The following is a 21,338-nucleotide window of genomic DNA, read 5'->3' as shown; positions in this document are numbered from 1 at the left end:
AATGGTAGGAAAGAGATCCTAGCGGAACTCGTGGGTGGCTTTAACGTACGTGCATGCGAAGTCCAGTTCACTGCCCTTCCAGAAGCAAAAATAAACTTTTTAGTTCAGTGGAAGAAATCGAGCAGCGATTTCTGGACTTGTGTTTGCTTTAGAGTTTAAACTTTAGAACTGTTTCTAAAGAGATTTGCGTTCTTACGAGTCACTGACTACAGAGGGTGAAATAGTTTGGTTCGGTTGTACGTCTTTCCATGAGGCTCATGTGTGGGATATTTAGCTGCAAAGCCAGCTATGTTCACATACCTGAAGAGCAATTAAGGACTGCAGAGTTCTGCTTTCTTTCCATGTAGATTTCACATCAAGGTGGCAGTAGGTGATAAGTCATTAACTTGGACAATGTTTCAAGTTATGGTTCAGGAAGTATAGAATTCTGTTGTTTTGTTGTTGTTGTTGTTGTTCTGGAATATAGACATTTCCCAAGATAGGAGAGAGATTGGGAGGATATGGTCATGTATTTCCCCGACCCCTGGTTCTAAAATTTACTTTGTACTCTATTTGAAATATCAGTATGTTTAATGGCAATACTTGAGTGTTTTAGAGCCCTACTTCAAAAGTGACCAGTAAATAACAGTAAGGAAATTCTTCTATAGCACATCCATTTCCTCTCTGCATGGCATCAACCCATGTTTTTATTGACATTCATAGGTAAAGTCCATGTGAATTCTTTACAAATACAGACAATTCCGTATTATCCCATGAGCTTGCCTACCTTTACCGGTCTGTGGAGAGGAAGCTTTCCTTTTTCTCCTCTCCCCCCCCCCCCCCCACATGCTGATTTGATTCCAATGCTTATTCACATCTCTCTGATAAGCACAGTTTGATTTCTAGCTAATTGCAGCAGCCGATTTTCATTATTTATGAGTGTCATTGTCAGATTCATTCGGAAGTCTGAGTGAGATAAAGCTGATTCCAACTTGTGATATGACCACAGCAATAAAACAATTAGCCACACTAGTTTAAATGTGCTGGGCCTGAAGGGGGCTAATATCTTTACAACCAAATATTTACTATATTGTGTCTTATGTTTGATTTATTTCCTAGAAGATTCAACATGCCATTTTATCACAAATAATTTATAAGTACCCTCCCTTAAAAATATAATGTAGGTTTCTCATAACAGCAAATTAACTTTAAAATATTCATGTAGATCTGTAAGATGGAAGTGGGAAAATTAAGACCATGAGTCAAATAAATACTTAATATTCATAAAAGATTTGCTAAAGAAGTTGTGTTTAAATCAGTCTTTGCCCTACTACTCTTCTTTGTATGTGTGTGATTCTGGGCCCGCATTTGGGACCCTCTCACATAGGCAAGACGTAAAACTGGGAGAGCCTTATGCATGTACTCTACAGACAACCATATTTCAAATTCTTCATATCCATAGTGTCATAAAAGACTGAAATTTCAAAAGCAAATACAAGATGGGAAGCATCATTAATACGAGCAGTCTTTCTGAAGTGTCACCTAATTTAAACACTTTTGCTTTAAGTGATTGCAGTGTCATGAGTTTTATTATGCTCAATTTATTAGTAAAGGCTTGCAGAGTTCACAGCCATTTATTTTCAGGGAGCTTGATTGTGTCATTAATTTTTAAAAACGTATCACTCCCACTTTCTTTTCAGAGTGCACTGTACTTGAAAAACTTGGTCTGCTTTGGTCAATACAGATGTTTCCAGGTGTTTCTTAAGTCAGAATATCTAGAAAGTCATAGATATGCAAAGCACGGTGCTAATTTTCAAGGTATTACATGACTGAGTGTTGACTTACAGACATGTACATACATACACCCAGGCATATACATACAGGAAAATGTACACTTGCATACACACACATACATATGTACCCAGGCATACACATATACACGCATAAAGATATATATGTATCCACACATACATGGATACACACACATACACATGTATGCACACATACTACACACATGCATTCAAGCAAACCCTCACACGCATGCACACATGCCTACACCCATGCACAGACATGTTTAGATTGCTTTCTGAATTAAGGTGGGAAGAAACAATTAAAATGTCCATGCTCCCGTTCCTACTTAACCAATAACTTCTTCCTGATGTAAACTTTCATTTCACCCGAAGAAGTGACACATACATGGGAAAATAGCCCATAGTTTAGGCCCAAAACCAGGACAGATGGCCGTTTCTGTTGCTTCACCATCTGCTAAGCCAAATTCTCCCATCAGAAACGAATTCTTCCCTCCGTGTTGAGTTTTCATGGTCAAGCCACGAATCCATCTCTGGAGGTGCCTGTGGGTTTAAGTTGACAGAAGGGACCTGAGCTGAAGCCTCCTTCTAGCCCACTGGGCCTCCTCCCTTCCCATAATTCCATCTACTTGACCGTATGCCATGCAAAGCTGGTGTAAACAGCTGGTGCCGATAGGGGTAAAGCCTGGACAATTGAGTGTTTCTTTCAGGGAGGTTTTTCTTTTTGAAAGAAAAAAAAAAAAAAGAAAAAAGAAATTAAAGCCCAGGAATCATATACTCACTAGTTGTTATCTCTCTTTCCCCCTAATTAGGACAGAATTTTACCCTAAGGCAGTTAGGAGTGTGTGAATCCGCAACTCGAAGAGGAGTGGCATTCTGTGCGGAAATGGGGCTCCCTCACAGAGGTTACTCCATCAGTGCAGGGTCAGATGCTGATACGGAAAACGAAGCAGTGATGTCCCCAGAGCATGCCATGAGACTTTGGGGCAGGGGGGTCAAATCGGGCCGCAGTTCCTGCCTGTCAAGCCGGTCCAACTCAGCCCTCACCCTGACAGACACGGAGCACGAGAGCAAGTCGGACAGTGATAGCGGTAAGTTGCTCTCTTTACTATGTTGGCGTTCAGCGCTTCTGTGTTCTGGTTGACTGTGAATTCGTGTTTTCCTTCCATGCTTTCTCTTTCTTTTCTTTTCTTTTTGTGTTAATGTAATAGAGCCCAAGAAAATACTATCAATACTCGATGTCAAATTATTAAATTGTGCAAACGGTGTTTGGTACATTAGACGTAGTTTTGAAAAATAGTTTGTGTACGGGGTTAGGGTGTGTGGCGGGGGAGATGAAGTCACCTGTTACCTTCTGTGGAATAGGAAAACAGTGTTGATAAAGTTTTCCTGGAGCCAGGCTGCAATCAAAGATGTCTTTGTAGATTTCTCCTGAAGATATCCCAAAGAAGTTGCTGAATCTTAGAATGGGTGAATGAGCACACAGAATAGTTTATTAACAGGGCTCAAGTGATTGAAGAACAAATTTGATCATGCTTTAAACTTACTAGCTGATGAGGGCAGTTGAAATCTTGGTAAAGAGTGGGATGTGCCCTTTGATGTCCTTGGGAACTGGATTACTGTGCAATTAAATCCACGTTTAAAAAAATTGGATTTAAGAATGTCTAAATAGCAGCTTTACATGGTCTAAAAAAAATGTCATTATAAATTGCTGGAACTTCTATCCTGTTGCCACTGTGGGGTAATAATATAAAACATAATTTATATGCAATAATTAATTGAAAAGAAAACTTAATTTTTTAGTCATCACTGCTCCTAAGAAGAATTTGAACATCAGCACAAACACAGAGACAGTTAAAAAAAAAAAAGACTCTCTTCCTTTTATTATTAGGACTTTGCTTTTTCTGCAGTCTGTTATTAATGTGGTGTCTATCCGATGTGTCCAACAGCAAAGAGAAAATTAAAACAGAAGAGTTGCATGGTATTGAAAAGAAAGATGATTGTTTATTAATAATATTTCACCTTTATTACTTATTGAGCAGCTTTGTCAGCTTTTGCTTTTTAACAGGAGAGCAGATCTGTGGTTAATTTTCAGTTTCAGCTAAGACATAGTGTGATTCGGTGCTCCCTACTGCTCGCGAGGCATTTCCTTGCTATTCCTGAGGTGGAAAAAGTTTAATTCAAATCACTGGAAACAATTTATTTTATGTATAATATTGTAACGCATTAAACCAAAGTCAATGTAACTTACCAACAGGCACCCAGGATCTTCATGGTGGAAATATGAGTTCTTGATGGCGTCTGGCTTTATTCCAGTCCCCAATAGGAAACAAGGATGGCTCTTTTTCACACAATGAGCCTTAGAATCGTGCTGCCAATATTTCTCCCAGCCAGTTTATTCACCTCAGGACAGTCTGCATGTACATCAGTGCTCATGGTGGATTCAGAAGTCACTAACCTTAAGTTCTTACAGTTTGGAATAAATATTGCTTCATGTTCTTTGCATGATAGTCCTTGAGCAATTACAGATATATCTTTAGATATTCCATTTGTCCTCTTATTTTCATAACCACACAACAAAAAAATACGTAAAAGAAAGGAGGAGAATACGTTGGTTCCTATAATCTTTGCTATGTACCATCTGTTTCTCTATCTACTAAATGCTTCACATTGAACCAATTTATCTTTTTTCTCTCCAAATCTTTGTAGCATAACTTTTTAGTTTCATATTAGCAAATTATGTTTTAATTTTATTATTCTTAACTATGTATCATGACAAATTTCTAAACATGTGCCATTCCCTCCTTCCTTCCCTTGGCAAACATGATGGCAAACCTCATAAACTTTAGTTCTCAGTTTGCAATTTCCAACTGGTTGTGAGGACGTGAGAAAAAGATGTGATTATCTGACATGCTGCCCAGCTGCCTTTCTTTGCATTGGTATCATTAGCTAGAGAAGAATGGGTTTCTTTGGCATGCTCACAGACCATGTGCTTAGAAAGAAAATAAGGAAAAGTTGCATCCTTCATTCCCTCCTGTGGCAGTGAGGGGACAGCATCCAGAGCCTTGCCTTGAAACTCTGGACATTTGGGCAGCATTTGGTGAGAGCAGAGAAGAAAGTGTCAAAGGCAATATTTTTTAAGTTAGGCAGTTGATGACTTAAACTAGTGTTTACTCTTTCCTCAAGATTTGGTTGTGATTATTTTTTGAAACAATATTTTGAAGGTCTGAGAATCTTCCTTTGAGGAAGGAAACAAGAGGGAATGAATTGATGCTATTGATATGAATGCTGGGCATTTCATGTGTTTCATTATGTGTATCCATAGTAATATTTTAGATTTATTTATTTGTCTGGAAATTTCCATGATTACTCAGAAGGAGCAAAAATTCATTAATTAATTACATTTACCTTTAAGGAAGCAAGTTTTCTCAGGTATGAGATAGACCTTAGAACCATGGACTATGAAATCAAACAAGGGTGATACAGGCTTTTGTTCCTGATATAAAAATTATGCTTTTTTTTTTCTCCTTGGCTACTTGAAGGTAAGAATTATAATTTGCAATTATATACAGGTCCTTTAATTTTTTTATTATTTTTTTCATGTGTATGGATGTTTTGCATGCATGTACGTCTGCAGACCATGTGTGTGCCTGGCACCAGTGGAGGACAGAAGAGGGCATCAGATTCCCTGGAAGTGGATCTACAGATGGTTGTGAGTTACCGTGTGGGTGCTGGGAATCAAACCTGGGATTTCTGGAAGAGCATCCAGTGCTCTTAACTGCTGAGACATCTCTCTAGCCCTAGACAATAAATAATACTTATTTATAAATAATATCCTCAAAACTATATATATTTTTTAAAACTTTCATTATTCTCTTTAGTCAAACATTTCTAACATAAAATTAAAAAAAACAACTCAATTCTGCTCTTTTCAGGTATTCTAATTTACTCTAACTTTGACAAAATATCCATCTTCCAGTTACATTTCATTGATTCCTCAAGTTATTATCTAATTTTATACATTTCCGTACTGGCTTGAGCTGTCAGGCAAAGTTCCAGTTTGTGTGTGTGTGTGTGTGCTGCTCTACAATATGAAGATTAAAACAAGGAAGACTTAAGGATAATAATGAATCAGAACGACACCAACTGAGGACCCAGACACAGCTGTATTTTCATTGAGTTGAACATGGGAGTTTGCACTGCCTGTTTTCATTGTTGGAAACACTGTGAATGAGGCTGTTTTCCCCAGGAAAAGACGCTGCTCAACATTTGTACAACTATGCGAGCTGAATGCCTGATGTTCTAGTGTAACTTCAAAGGAAAGCTTAGTCACTGAAGGGGAGCAGATTTCATTTCTTTGTTGGCAAAGAGGCCAACAGTTCACATTATGAGGGGCTAGAATCACTGCGAAGCTAATGCGATTTTGATTGCTGGAGCATCCCCTGATAGTAAAAGACTGTTCAGACTGTGCCACACACCTCACTGTTAGAAGAGATAGCAGAGATTCAAAACAAGTGATGGAGTGTGTGTGGGTTTTTTTTTTGTTTGTTTTGTTTTTTTGTTTTTTTTTGTTTTGTTTTCCTAAACTTTTCATCAGCTATGTGAATTTGAAGTTCCTAAGAGTTTAGAGGGGAGAGGAATTCCAGTATATGGTGCTTCATATGCGATTCCAAGTTCGGGGTATGGGAGAAGTCCTTTCTTGACGTTGCTGGCCTCCGTGGTTGCAATCCTTGTAATACGTCAACTGCCTTACAGATTGACAGACAGTGGGTGACGGTGATTTCTATTACAGCCTCTCCTGCAAGCAAGCCCTTCAATGGTTACCAAATACATGCAACGGGCACCCGGATCAAAAGTAAAATTACCGGTAGTTTTTGGATCATTTGAACGTCTTTCCTTTCTCTGACTTGTGGCTGAAAGACCCCTGACCTGATTTTCACTATCCAGCTTGGCCAGTCATCTGATCTTGATTCTGAATATGTATCAAAATGTCAGGAACAAAGGACTTTGCAGCATTTTCATCCATCTTTATGCCTTTAAAAAAAACATGCTCTCGTGAGCATCATTTCCAGGCAGTCGCAGCAGGCCCCGCATTTACTCTTAGTCTGCTAGCAGTGTGGTGTGGGACAGGCTGCCTGACTGCAGACCTCAGGCTTCAGGGTTCAGATCTTCACAGAGCCCCCCTCCACCCCTGACCACTACTGTTGTCTGTGTCACTCAGGGTCCCAGTCTTTCTACCCTGCGTGCTATGTGGTCAGCTAAACTGCCAGTGATTTGTTGGAGGGCCCGTAATCTCACTCCTTCTTGTGCTGTCTATCTCTTAGTGCTCCTGGGAGGAGGGGGTGATCTTTGACCCAAAGATGACCTTCAGTGTCAGGCAGCCCAGGGGGTCTTGGCCCTGCTTCCCACCTCATCATGATTCATGGCCTAGAGAATCTTCATGGAAGGTTTGTTATTGGCCCTTCGGCCTCCTGGTTCTGGGATCTGGGGCAAATCACTTAACCTTTTTGTGCTATGGCATCTCTACCTGGGTAAAATACAAGTAACAGGGAGCAGTGCACAGCACATGGGGAAGAGACAACATTGGGCTTACAGGAATACACACTGTGGTCAGAACAGGACTTGGCTATAAGTGATAGTGTTATAATACTGTTTCATTCCCCACTTAACAATCCACCTCTCCTGTATTTTCTGTTTGTATACAGTAGTCAAGCCTGTATAGGTCTGGTAAGGAGAGGGATGAGAAGACTTGTAGTCTTCTCTAATGATCTGCACAGTCTGTGATTCCTGTCACCGTTTATTGACTCTCTTATTTTTCCTTCTAAGCCCCACATCCTCTTCAATTTACTGTAATTAAAGGAATGTGCATTGGATTGTGCTGATAATTAGTCTGATGGCTATAGACTTCAAAGGCTTCTGCCTGCTCCTTCTCCTCCTGGCCAAAGGAAATTTCAAAAGTAGTGTTTCCCTCAAAGGCATGTTACTTAGACGGCCAGTCAATTAGAAGACCGTTTAACTGACGCTCATCAGTTTACACAATAAAGTGAATCATTCCCACAAGGCTTTATTTCTCACCTGGAGTTTTAGCCATGTGCCCACCTGTTGCTGGACCCTACTAAAGCCACACTAATTGTGTGTGATAATGAAGTATTAAGGGCTAATTGGACTCACAATAAGGGTATAATATTAAAGCAATGTCTTTTTTTATATAGAAGAAACTTGCTTTGCACAGCTAAAAACTATGACTCAAGGAACTAATTTTTCTTTGAAATGGGTATTTTGGAAATCAACTTTCTGTACGGAAAGAGAAACTCTAAAAGTTGAGTTCCTGTGTTTTAAGATGAAAAATAGGTATGTCTCTTAAACTGATTTGATAAACTGCTCTCATGATGCTGTTTACATCCATCTCTCAAGAGAGGGCTTGAGTTACTGTGCAATCCGAATGGCCATTTTGGGGCCAAATAGGCTCTCTGGAAGAATAGGCAGAGAAATTTCCTCTCTTTCTGAACATTGTACGGAAACAGAGGAAACAGAAGGATCTATAAGCTATTCCACGACCAGTTGCACTTTCAAAGAATTGGGGAAAAACTATCAGTGGCACTGCAGTAGCCTGTGATGTCGCCAACTTGTGGTGCTGTGTGTTACACAGACACTTTTTGCAAAGAGGGAATAGTATTCAGATCTTCTGAAGATAAGTCCAGGGCAGATGCAGGCTTTGTTCTCTAGACTTGATTCCATTCCTCCGACTTTACCCACAAGCGTCCTTTGGAAAGGAAATTGGTGGTGAGAATTAAGATGGAATTTTCTTGCTGTAGGAAATAAATGGCATTTTCGGTGTTATTTTAATTGTAGGAGATTCTGTTACACTTACTAAGTTCTAGCTCGAATGCAGATTTCATCAGGGGCTCTCTTCTGCAGTGCGGTGGTCAATTCTGGCATGCTCTGCCATTGGGAATTCTATTTTGTGTTTTATGTCAGTGCTCTAGTATGTCACAAACAGCTAAAGAGAATGTTGGGGTACTCACTAAATCAAGTTCAGAGTTAGAGTGCTTTGCCAAATAGAGTCAAATTGTTTCTCTATTTGAGAAACGGATGAAATAATTGAATTTCCTGGGTATGTATACAGTTAGAATTTCATTGCAACTTACCAGGCTCTGACTGAAAGCTATCATTTTCATTTATCCTATCATATTCATGGGTGGGTATGAGTAACTCTTGGATGCAGAAGTATTAATTTCAGTAAAATTAAGAAATATTACAGATGTGATGGCCCACACCTTTAATCTACAGGCAGAAGCAGGTGGATCTCGAGCTCACGCATACACACACACACACACACACACACACACACACACACACAGACACTGGAATTATAAAGACATGTTATAATTGCTGTTACTTAAATATTTGCATGCACTTATATATCCCCATCCTATGGTTATTTTTCAGAGAATGACTGTTTTGTGACTCATTGTATAGCTCCTGCTATTTCTCCTAAACTCATCTTATGTTCTACATGGTTTTGTTAAAATGACATGGGGGAAAGCTCCCTGTCTTTAAACTTGATACCCTCTGATAGTGTCAGAGTTAAAATCAACGTGAGGCATACTAAGCACATATGAAAACTGATGATGTATGCTATTTTGATTTTTGAATGTTTTTTTTTTTTGATAACCTTGAGAAATCCCAGTGGTAGCAGTGAGATTGTTTTAATTAATGAATTCAGTGGCAGTGAATGCTGAATCAGGTTTATGGGTATAATTATCACTGAAATAGAAAAAATAAATGTTAGCGTCATAGGACCTTGGTTTATTTGCCATTTTGAGTGTAGTCAAGTGTTTGAAGAGCAGATAACTACATTTTTTTGTGTGCTATTTAAAGAATAATCTTCTCAAGACGAGCCGTAGTAATTCTGTTTATTAATACCACAGACATGCAATGTTATATGTGAAAATCTTGTATATTATTTGGTGAAGGGGCTGAATGATCTAGCTTTACTATATTGCAATTTCCTCAAATGCACTGGTTCACTTGAGATGGTTTTTCTGTAATGAGTAGTCTGTACATAAAATAAATTTAATAAGCATTTGGATGCATACTGAAATAGATGCAAATGCATATACACTTGAGAAAGGAGCAATTAAGAGTGTCTGATGACTGTTACCTTGACTTTAAATATTATTATTTTGAGTCACACAGAAACTGCAAATTGAATTAAGACTAGATGTGACTTATTGATTCTATTTCTTATTTAGCAACTACATCTTCATTCAATGAATAATAAATGCTGACTGTTGTACCAAGTGTTGGGAAAGCAAAAGAGAGTAAGATGTAGTTCCTGACCTCTAGAAGCTCCCAGCCTCGATAGACAAATAGGCATGTAGACATGTAATTGGATTTTAATACGGTAAGTGTTGGGACAACAGAATATGCAATGCAAATGTCAGCACAGAATAGATGGTTGTCAGGAGAGGAGCAGGGGAGGAGAGACCATTTCATGAAGAACGGCCAAAGTGGTATCAGAACATGAGCTTAGAAGTCCAAGAGAGGCAAAACAGTGAAGGAAAATATGTGTGCTCGTTAGTGTCATGTCAACTTGACACTAGAGGGATTTTGGAAGAGGGAACCCCAGTTGAGAAAATGTCCCCGCTTGAATGACCTTTGGGCAAACCTTGAGATAACCTGTTTGACTGTCGATTGATGAGGGAGGGCCCAGCTCACTGTGGGTTGTGCCACCACCCTGGACTGGCAGTGGTCCTGGGTGCTGTAAGAAAACAGGCTGAGCAAGCCCCGAGAAGCAAGCCGGTAAGCAGCACTCCTCCACCTTCAGGTCCCTGTCCTGTCTGAGTTCCTGACCCAACTTCCCTCAGTGATAGATGACAATGTGGACGCGTAAGCTGAAATCAACCCACACCTCCCCAGGTTTGTTTTTGGTCGTGTTGTCTTTTTACAGCAGTAGAAACCGTGACTAAGACATCATGTCTTAATTGCTAGAGATGGTTGTTTGGTGCCTGCGGTGCCTCTCTCCCAGTTTCTGAATGTGAAAAACGAGTTGCTGCCTCATGAATAAGTAATTGAATTTGACGTGCCATGTTTCGGATGAGGTTGGTCCCTGTGATGGTTCATGTTGTGGAAGCTTCCTCCCCAAGGTTGCAGTGCTGAGTCGGGTGGAATCTTTCAGAGCTGGGCCTGTGGAAGTTGGCTGGGCCACTGGGGCCTGGTTAAAAGAAAGAAAAGGGTCCATGCTGCAGCGTTAGTTCTAGAGCTCCTCAGATTGGATTGCTCCTCAGTTTACCCCTCCTATACCCGGCCAATTTCCTCTGTGAACATCTATCATGTCAGGTCACAGGCAGGAAAGGAGACTCAGTCCATCAAAACAATCATCATTTCATGATCCAGGAAAAAGAGAATATTTCAAAAGGCACTCTTGATGCCAGCTGTGTTGCCACATACCTATAAAGCAGCATGTTGGAAGATGAGGCAGGGGGATTGTAAGTTTGAGGCCACCCTAAGGTACATAATTAGAATCTCTCAGCAATATACATACACACACACACTTATATATATGTATATGTAATGTATGTATGTATGTTTTACAATGTTTGTTTATATATATATAATACAAAACTATAAATCTGTAGTGTGTGATGCTGGGTAAATGTTTTAATCCCATCTGGGAGCTACAGTATATTGTTTGTGATGAAATTAGTCATTCCCAGGACAAGCTGAATTTGAGGTCTTCATGGAATAGAAACATTTAGCAATCTATTGAGCAATTATGTATTGTTATGTAATATGTATATTTATGTACATATTTATGTATACATTTATGTAAATAAATGTAAATCTACAATTCAGATAGAATTTAACATTTACATAAAGCCAGAGAAAGAAATACTTATGAAATATCAAATTATATAAATATATTTTAATTTTAAGCAAATGTTTCTGAGATTAAGCCATATTAAACACTATACTACACACACACACACACACACACACACACACACAGACGAAATGAAGACCAAAAATTCCTTGGTACAAATTCTTCGAAGAAAAAAATAAAAACAAGTCATTAACAAAGCCAAAAGGTGTCTGCGATTTGAACATTGCAAATTTGGGATGTGAGAGCTTTGTTAAATAATAACGGAAACTAAGCTGATCAAAACCAAACTGATCAGGATGGGGGAGTCCAGTGTCTTGAACTGCTTATCCACAATGCTAAAGTTGAAAAGAGATCTTAAAACTTTGACATAGAGCAGATGGAGATTCCTAAGGGATTTGAGAGCGCTCGAATAAAACGTTAGTTACTTCAGAAAATGAGTATGAACCATCTCCTTGTAGTGGATTGTGTCCTAGTTACCCTGTCTGGAGTACCGCCATGGAGAAGGCAGAGCACAGACTGAGCAGTTCAAAGGAGCCTATTTGGAGTGTAAGGTTTCTGATAATCCCTAGAATTTTTTTTAAAGCATTAACTACTATTTATTATGTTCTAATAGCCCAAGTTAATGATTGCCTGTGACAGACATGATAAAAGTGGAACCATAAATGGATTTGAGAAGGAAACATTATGACTTCTAAAATTCATCCCATTAATCTAATTTACTTGCTTAGCTCGAACTGGTCATTAGACAGGTCAGAGACACAAGATACTTTTAATTAGTCTCTGTTTTTTTATTTGTACATTTTTATATGTATGTGTAGTTTTTCTCTTTTTTTCTTTGAGATTATAATTACAAGATTTCTCCCTTTCCTCTCCTTCCTCTAAACCCTCCCATTCCCATGTGCTTCTCCCCACTTGCCTTCAAATTCATAGGCCCACTTTTCAATAATTGTTATTGCATGCATTTCTATACACATATATATTCCTGAATATAACCTGCTTAATTCATATATTGTTATTTGTGTATATGTTTTTAGGGCTGATCGCCTGGCACTGAACAAAAGATTGGTGTGCTTTTCCTGGGAGAAGCTTACCTCTCCTTCTGCCAGCTCTCCTGTAGTTCTTTGTACAGGCTTAAGGCCTCGTGGTGTGTTTCCTGTCCACAATCAGTGGACATGCCAATCAGTGTCATTCTTGTGCATCTCATGTTTGGGCAGTCCTGTTTGTGAGACTTTATGGGTGTAGCTTCTGGTTTACTAGGAGACACAATCCCACAGCAAAATCCCTGTTCCTCTGGCTCTTACTGTTTTTCTGACCCCTCTTCCACAATGTTCCCTGAGCCTGAAGGTCCAGGAGTGTCCACTGGGACTTGGCTCCACAGCTTGGCTTATTGATTGCTTCTGTCTGTTACATTACAAAGAGACATTTTCTTGATGAGCTACACTTATCTGTGGGCATAAGGACAAACGCTTACAATTATGCTGGTTTCTCACGTCATAGGTTAATGATTCTTCTTCAGTATGTATTTTTTTTTAATAAAAATTGTGGGTTGGAGAGATGGCTCAGTTGTTAAGAGCGTGTATTGTTCTTCCAGAAGACCTGAGTTCAGTTCCAAGCACCCACACCGGGTTGCTTACAACCACCTATAACTCCAGCTCAAAGGAATGACATCCTCTTCCCAGCACCTGACAGACAGACGACAGACAAACACACATACACAATTAAAAGAAATAAAATACACCCGTAAAAAAAAAAAATGAGAAAGAGAATTGAACCTCTGTGGTGTTAGAGGCATGTCTCCAGAAAACTGTTTCCATTGTATGACTTAACGTAATTTATCAAGGACCTCTACAATACTTGGCCATCCAGGTGTTGGGATTTTCACCACTGTATGTTATGTGTTGGAAGGCAGTGGGAGATGTCCAAATGAGTAAACATTTCACTCAGGAGGAGCAAGTTCTAAAGATCTGTTACTCAGTACGGGAACTGCAGTTAGTAACAATATATTCTGTTCTTAAAAACTGACATTTGAGATATTGCATATGTGATTAGCTTTTTTAAAAAACCCATTCTACAATGCAGATATTTAAAAATATCATGTATTTTATATACTTATGTAATTTATATGTTAAATATTATATCTATTATTTTTAGATTAGGTATATAAACAAGTTAGTAAATTAATAAGAGAAAAGAAATTATTTTTCTAATTACCAGATCGTGTCTTAATTCTTTGCCCTTAATCTTATTATTACCAGAGAATAAATTGTTGGAGTTAAAGATAATGAAATTTAAGGCTTTTGGTTTACTGCGTCAAGATGCCCTGGAAAACAGCTTTTCTTGACTTACATTCCTGTCAACAGTATGGGAAACTGGATTTTCCCATAAGGCATTGACAAATGTTACCTGCTTTATATTCTTGGCTATTTGATACTTGAAACAACGTCTTACAATTCGCTGCAACTGGTATTTATTTTATAAAATGTACTGACGATCTTTTCATATATGTGTATAGTTTTATACTCTTTGGTGAATTCTCAGTCATGCCCCTCTTATTCTGTGGGGTACATGAAGCAATGGGTCTTTAAGACCTACCAAAAACTGAAGGGAAAAGCAGAACTGAAGGACACCAGGCATAGACTCAGCACTTTTTCCCCTGCACACGTGTCATCTTCCTGACGCAGGCTGAAGCGCAACAGGCCTTTCACATGCAGACCCCCTGTTCACAGAGGGATTTCTCTTCTCAGAAATGTGAGTCTCGTAATGATGAAGAATGGTGAGTCCAGCTCCAAGCAGAAAGGAACGTAGCATATAACAGATGTATGGAATCCGAGTCTGCGTGGCCCTGCCTTGTGTCAACAATTGCACACTAATTACTAGGGGTTCATGTTACCCAGAGAATCTGTGTTTAATCCAACTCAGAACAGGCGACTCATTTCCGCAGCATTTCTGTAGCTTTATTAAATAAATGAAAAGCTTAAAGCGGGCAAGAGTAACGCTGTGAGTTAGATCTCTATCATTAATGCTTAGCTGTCGGAAAAGACCCACAGTGAAGCTGTCTGTGCTCATGTGCTCACGAGAGGATGTAGACAGGATGGGTGCACGCGGTTTTTCTTATTAGATTGGAAGGAGGTTTTTTTGTTTTGTTTTGTTTTTGTATAAGATGACCTTTATCAGCCTTTGTCTAGGTAAATCTTTAAAAGCTAATGTCTTGCAAATATTGTCCTCAGTTTCTTACCCCTTCAGATATTTCTTGATATAAAGAATTTGTAAGAAATTTTTAAGTATATACATTTTAATGATATTTGCTTCTGGCTTCCTTTAGCTTAGAAATAGTCACATTTTCAAATCTGCTGCATCTTTTTAAACATTTAATATGTTTCAATTTTTAATGTACTGTGTGCTGTAGTAATTTATTTTCTTTCTATTCAGCCCACTTTTGTCAATGTCATTCAATTTAATTAGGGAATACTTTATGATGTCTAAGTGAAACATCCATTCAAAGTTTTGGTGTTGACTTGGTAAAACATGAAATAGGGTTGATAAGATTTGTAAATAGTTTTTAGACAATAAATTCTGGTTTGGTAGTTTCTTACAATATTACAGTGCCAACTAAAAATAAGCATTTTTTTTGGTAATGCAAAATTGTTCACTAATAGTCTAATTTATAACCTTTAAAGTATATATTAGTAAAATTACCCAGATTTAAATAGATACTAGATGCCATGTCAAAAGTGGTTATTGTTAATAAGAAAAGCGCTAATCGTTTCAAAACAATATGTTAAACATGCTTTCGAATATTCCTATGTTAAAATTTTTGGAAGATGTTTTTAAGGAACACATGTTTTTAAATTTTGACTTTTGGACTTAGAGATGCTGGGTTGTACAAAGAAGAGACCATTAGGAGGCAGGACAGTCCGATAAAATGTGGTTGCTGAAATATACATGGCGATGAGAGAGCAATGAAGATGCAGGAAAGGAAAGGTTTTCCAAATTTGTGAAATCTGAGCAGGATGTGTTAGAGGGTACTAGTACAGTACTATGTGCTCATTTAAAAGAAGAAAAAAAAAACAACAACAAAAAGACAAAACTCAAACACATGCTTGGAAAGTTACTTTGTCTTTGTAAGGAAACTTCCAGATTTGGGACAGTCTTTTGGGGGAAGCAACAACAACAACAACAAAAATTAAAGTTGATAATTAAACTGGGTGTGTTGATGCAGGCCTTTAATCCCAATACTAGGGAAGCTGAGGCAGGCAGATCTTTGTGAGTTGGAGGCCAGCCTGGCCTACATACTGACTTTGAAGGCCAGCCAGGGGCTACATAGTGAGACCCTGTCTCAAAAACAAACAAACCCACAACCACAAGAATATTGCTGTCTCAAAGTTGATGTGTACATGGAATCTAGGACAGCCAGGGTTCCACAGAGAAAACCTGTCTCGAAAAGCCAAAGGAAGAAGAAAAAGACAACACAAATAAGTGTGAACATAAAGAAAATAGCATCAGCTAATTGTGGAACTGGAGAAACAATAGCAGATGTGGTTACGACTCAAGAGAAGGATGTTTCTCCATGCGCCTGAGTCATCCCTCAGAACAGGGTGCTCAGCGATCACTCATCAGCCAAGGAGGTCACTCACCACAGTCCCTTCATAGAAGCCAACGTCCTTACGTGCACACACACTAGTTCCCCATTAGAAAAAGAACCTAGAGATTGCGGAACAGAATCTGAGGCTATTTTGCTCCCAGGCATTTCTGTTGCTTCCCATATCACTAAACAACAGTACCCCAATAACAGTAACATTATTGAGTAAATGTATTCCCTTTCTACTGGTACTCTCTCCCCAGCCACCGATTGCCCATAGCTGTTGACTAGAGGTAGGGGCCTTCTGAAATTTCCCAGTCTGTGTGTATTGACTGGCCTTGTCATGCTATTGTTCAGGTCTTGTGGAGGCATCCCTGTTGTTGAGATCTCATAGGTGTAAATTCTCTGTCATTTCTGAAAGAAACTCCCTCCCCAGCAGCAGACATCCTGGCCCCGGTTCTTACATTCTTTCCACCCCTTCTTCCGTGATGGTTTCTGAGCCTTCAGTCAAGGGTTATGTTGCACAGACCTCAACTCAAGCTACACATGGGGTTGTCAATTATTCTCTTTATTTTGACCAATTTTAATAGCCTCCATTTGCTGGAAAAAGAAAGGTTCTGTGTTGAGAGCAACAGTTCCCTGAAATTTTCATGGTTTCCTTTTTCTTTACTGCTAAATAGAATTCTGCTGTGTGCTTCTTCATTAATCCTTTCATCATCAGCTGAATAACATCTAGGCTGTTTCCATTTTCTAGCTATCATAAGTAGAGTGGCAGTGAACATGGCCAAGCAAGTACCCCTGTAGTTGGATACTGAGTCCTTTGGGCATGTGCCAAAAGAGTGGTTTAGCTGGGTCTTTTGGTAGATCTGCTTTTAACTGCTCTTAAGTTGCTTCTGTCTGGTATTTTGTCACAGTCCATGAAAAGTAATGGTAGACTTATACACACCAGCTTTTCTGGGACGGAGCTTCGGATAATCCGTGCAGTAAGACACTGTAATTGTCCTCATAGAAGGGACATTTCGGTGACAAAAAGAGGTTTGTATATGCAGTGTGTGTCATCATGAGTTTCAGTGTAACTGAATTTGCTCTATACTCAGTTTAAACTATTGTCCTCCTTTACTAAGAAAAGGGTTTTATAAGCACAATATCAAGTTAACTAGACATTCCTAATTCTAGCTTTATAATTAATGCAGTTTTACCCATAGTCTCTGAATCTGATGTCTCTCAAACTGTACTTTCTTGTAAAACCATTTTTAATGTATTAATTCTGGATAAGATAACAAATCGAACTTTGCCAATTTTCCTCTTGGAGATATACCTCAAGAGGAAGTCAGTGTAGGTCAAGATGGGTTCAGGTAAGCAAGATGTGATAATTTAAAAAAAAAAAAACTTTCATATGCTAAGACAGTAAGAAAATCAGGTTGATTTTTGCATCAGTGAAGCACAATTTAAGTTTCTCTTGTTTCTGTGTCTCCAAATACATGCTACACTGTGAAACATGGCACTATGACCTTAGCCTTAATACAGTGATGCTAGTATTACCAAGTTTTTTCTTGCATTTGTTCTAACTTTCCAACTATATTTCTGAGTTGTTTCAGAGTTCTAAAATGCATATGCTTCAGCGCTAATGGTTTTATCCAGGTGAATGGTAGCGTGTTTACAGTTGCTGGGTGGTCTGTGCTGAAAGACATTCATAGCGGAACACTTTGAAGCAGACACTCCAGCTAACAGATGGAGGCGAAGTCTCTGACTTTGCCTGAATACTTCGCTCATTCTATTTCTAGTTTTTTGAGATGGGGTCTCATGTAATGTAGGCTGTTATTGATCTCTCCGTGTGGTTGAGGGTGACCTTAAATTTCTCATCCTCCTATCTCCATCTCCTGATCTCTTAATTACAGGCGTGTGCTACCACACCCTGTCCCTGCTGTGCCCAGGATGGATCCCAGGGCTTCTGGCACACTAGGCAAGCACAATACTACTAAGCCTTATCCCCAGCTTAGCCAACCTTCAAAACAAAACAAAACAAAAACATGCTCTAGCCCACTTAAGAACAAGAAGGAGTCAGTAACATTTTTTTCTTCTGCTGCTGCTTCCACAAACTTTTCGAAGGAAGATTAACTGTGGAACATACTGTTTTATTTAACTGTGGACATACTTGATTTCCATACATGATTCATTTCTACTCTTCATTTCCTCACATATTATTACCAGGAACTTTCTTGAGATACTACAGGCTCTCAAAACACAATCTGGTTCAGTTTATTATTTTTCTGGAAGAATATTCATGCAATAATCAGTTTATTTGGAGGGGAGTGATGTCTGAAAATCAGTTCTGCTCTGTGTTCCTGTGGACCTGCCAGATGACTGACACTCACAATCCAAAGCCTGCTGTTATTTATCGTCCTGGACTGTAAGATTCTTGTCATCTTCCTCGTGTAGAAGGCTGACAGCACACCACAGATACCCTGTATCTGGGTATACATAGAAAATTTCCCCTGCCTTTTTACCCTAATGTATTGGTCTGTAGTGGAGAAATCTGATCCTTGGCCTTCATGTCATTATCCTTCTGTTCCTGGAGAAGTGTGTCTGTGATTCTTGTTTTCTCAAAACAAACACTGCCAGCCTGGTATTTGTTCCTTCATAAGTGGTCCCTACATCTGAGCTTCAGCCTTTTTCATTTGGCTTTCCCTCATCTTATCTCCTTCATTTCAGAGGACATCAAAAATCCTCCTTGAGCCGTCAATATGCCTTATAGAATTATGGTATTTGCTGGTGAGCCTGTTGACCAGAGCTTAATGTTACACATTGCCTTGTGATCTCCACACATATGTGCCTGAACACACGCATGCACGCATGCATGAGTACATACAAATACACACACATAACAACACCTAAATAAATAAATACAAAAAAATTATCCTCAAGGTCTTTCAAAACAGACAAACATGCATACTCAATATTTGTTCTGGTCTTTTCTCTCGTATTTTAAAATCAGGACATTTATATATGAATGCAATGTATTTTATCATATTTGTCCTTGTTACCCTTTCTTATCCCATGCCATACAGTCTCTTTCTCGTCAAATAGTCCCCCTTCTGCTTCGATGTCTTCTTTTGGAGGCAGAAGACATCGTGGATAAGGGGTTATTTATAGATTAAAAGACAACTTACTAGTGGCTACACCACTGAAGAAAACATTTTTCTCCCTCAGCAATCACTGACTACCTGTAAATTCTCAGGGAGGGACAGAGCTTTGTGAGCTCCATGACAGAATGTTGATAGGCCCAATTTTGTGAGGTCTTCAGCAGCTAATCATAACAAATGCAACTTAATGTCTATGATAGATCTGAACACCATGGTAAAAACCAACATGATCTGCATCCTCAAAACTTGTTTTAATGATGAAGTCCATTTTGATGTCCCTCTTACTCAAATTTGATCTAAGTTTTAGTGTGATCTGTCTGTAATCATTAAAAATATCTGCGGTAGCCTGGCAATGGTGGCACATGCCTTTAATCCTTGCACTTGGGGTGCAGAGCAGGGGGATCTATGTGAGTTCAAGGCCAGCCTGGTCTACAGAGTGAGTTCCAGGACAGCCAAGGCTACAAAGAGAAACTCTTCACAAATAAACTGCTGTTACTGTTTTCTCCCACTTTTCTTGTGTTTGTCCATGCATTCTTTGTAATTTCAACTTATTTTTTAAATAATTTTCCACAAAATTATTATAGATGGCTAGATAAGTGTGTTCTCAACTTCTTCGTATAGCTTTCCATCTTCCCAATTTAATGAATTACCTTTTAATATTTAATTTCTATCCATTTTACAATGATATAACCTTCTTCCTCTGATAGATACATTGTCCTAACTTTCCTTGAAACTAGAGTATTGAAATACATATTTCTTTTAACTTAGAATTCTTAAGCAATAAGTATCTATCTGAAGGGCTGATTGAGTAGCTTGCAAATCGTATCTCTTACGTTCTGAACGCCTATTCAGGTTTAAGGAGAAATGGGTTTAAAAGAAGATCCAGCGCAGGAATTGTTGCAAAGCCACTCCACGGACACCATGCTTTTGTTTGTATCTGTTTTAAAAATCATACTTTAGAGCATCTTATTTTAATTTCTAGCTTAAGGTTTTATATAGGTAAATTATGCAAAATCTCATTAACAGAAAAAAATTTTTACCCTTTGCCAATATGCTTTCAGAGAAGTCACTGTTCCCGGGGAATAGGGTGGTAGCAATCTTTCTGTAGCCTACTTTTTTTTTCCCTCTAATGGATATAAATCATTAGGAATAAACTGTGTTCTGTCATTGTAACCAGTAATTGGTGACATTTTCTTGTCACTATGGAATTATAAATAACAGCGATATATGTCCTGTCAACAGATTCATTATGTTTTGGAAAAACATAAACCTGTAGTCTGTTTCTTTTAACTGTATTTTGCATATTTTCCATATTAAGTATGACACTGACATCTTCAGAATTTTAAAGTAATTTTGACAGGAGTTTGGGTTATTAATAACGTCTAATTATTTTATTATGCACTAAATGCATTTTGTTTATATTTCTTCCAATGGCTCACTTTCTTCCCAAAGCATTTTGTTTGCAAGCAGATATTAGATAATTCTCAATTAACAGACAGTCCATTTTTAGAGGTAAAACCTGAAAAGTAAGTATTCCTCAAGGTGCAAAGTAATTATTTTTTAAAAGTCCTTAAAATTTTTATTTACATAGGAAATAGTGGTTGCCCTTCTCATGCTAAGAATACATTACGATGGATCATATCCCATAGCCACTGGTGTCATTGATCATGAAGTGAGTGTATCCCTTTCCAGGTGGGTCCTGTCACCCACCACATCTTACTGGAAAGATGGGCAGCCCTTCTCATTTTCAGTGTCTTTGCACCATGACTCACAGAGCTCAGCATCTTGTCTATTCACTAGGCCCATTTCAGAAACTTTTGGAATCCCTAGTGAGGGGCATCTTCCAAATGTCCCTCTGGTTCTCCTTTGGGCTCTACAACATTTTTGAAATTTATTTTGGATTCTCATTTCATGAAGGCACTGTCATCCAAGCTTCTATTTTT

At 38.6% G+C, this 21,338-nt stretch overlaps 1 protein-coding gene across 16 annotated transcripts in view; it reads left to right on the top strand.

Moving 5' to 3' along the window:
• The window catches only part of Tenm3 (teneurin transmembrane protein 3), a 2,741,632-nt gene that overhangs the window by 2,324,995 nt on the left and 395,299 nt on the right, over positions 1 to 21,338 (top strand). For 13 of the 16 annotated variants that reach the window (XM_060381770.1, XM_060381769.1, XM_060381766.1 and 10 more), the window contains one exon: positions 2,600 to 2,878. The exons of the other annotated variants lie outside the window; for them this stretch is intronic. In XM_060381770.1, coding sequence (XP_060237753.1) covers positions 2,600 to 2,878 — 279 coding nt within the window. The remainder of the gene's footprint in view (positions 1 to 2,599; positions 2,879 to 21,338) is intronic. 16 annotated transcript variants of the gene reach the window in all.

Source organism: Meriones unguiculatus, chromosome 4 (assembly GCF_030254825.1).
Source record: "Meriones unguiculatus strain TT.TT164.6M chromosome 4, Bangor_MerUng_6.1, whole genome shotgun sequence".
Lineage (NCBI taxonomy): Eukaryota > Metazoa > Chordata > Mammalia > Rodentia > Muridae > Meriones > Meriones unguiculatus.
The sequence above is the reverse complement of the archived record's forward strand: the minus strand, read 5'-3'. Positions and strand labels throughout refer to the sequence as shown.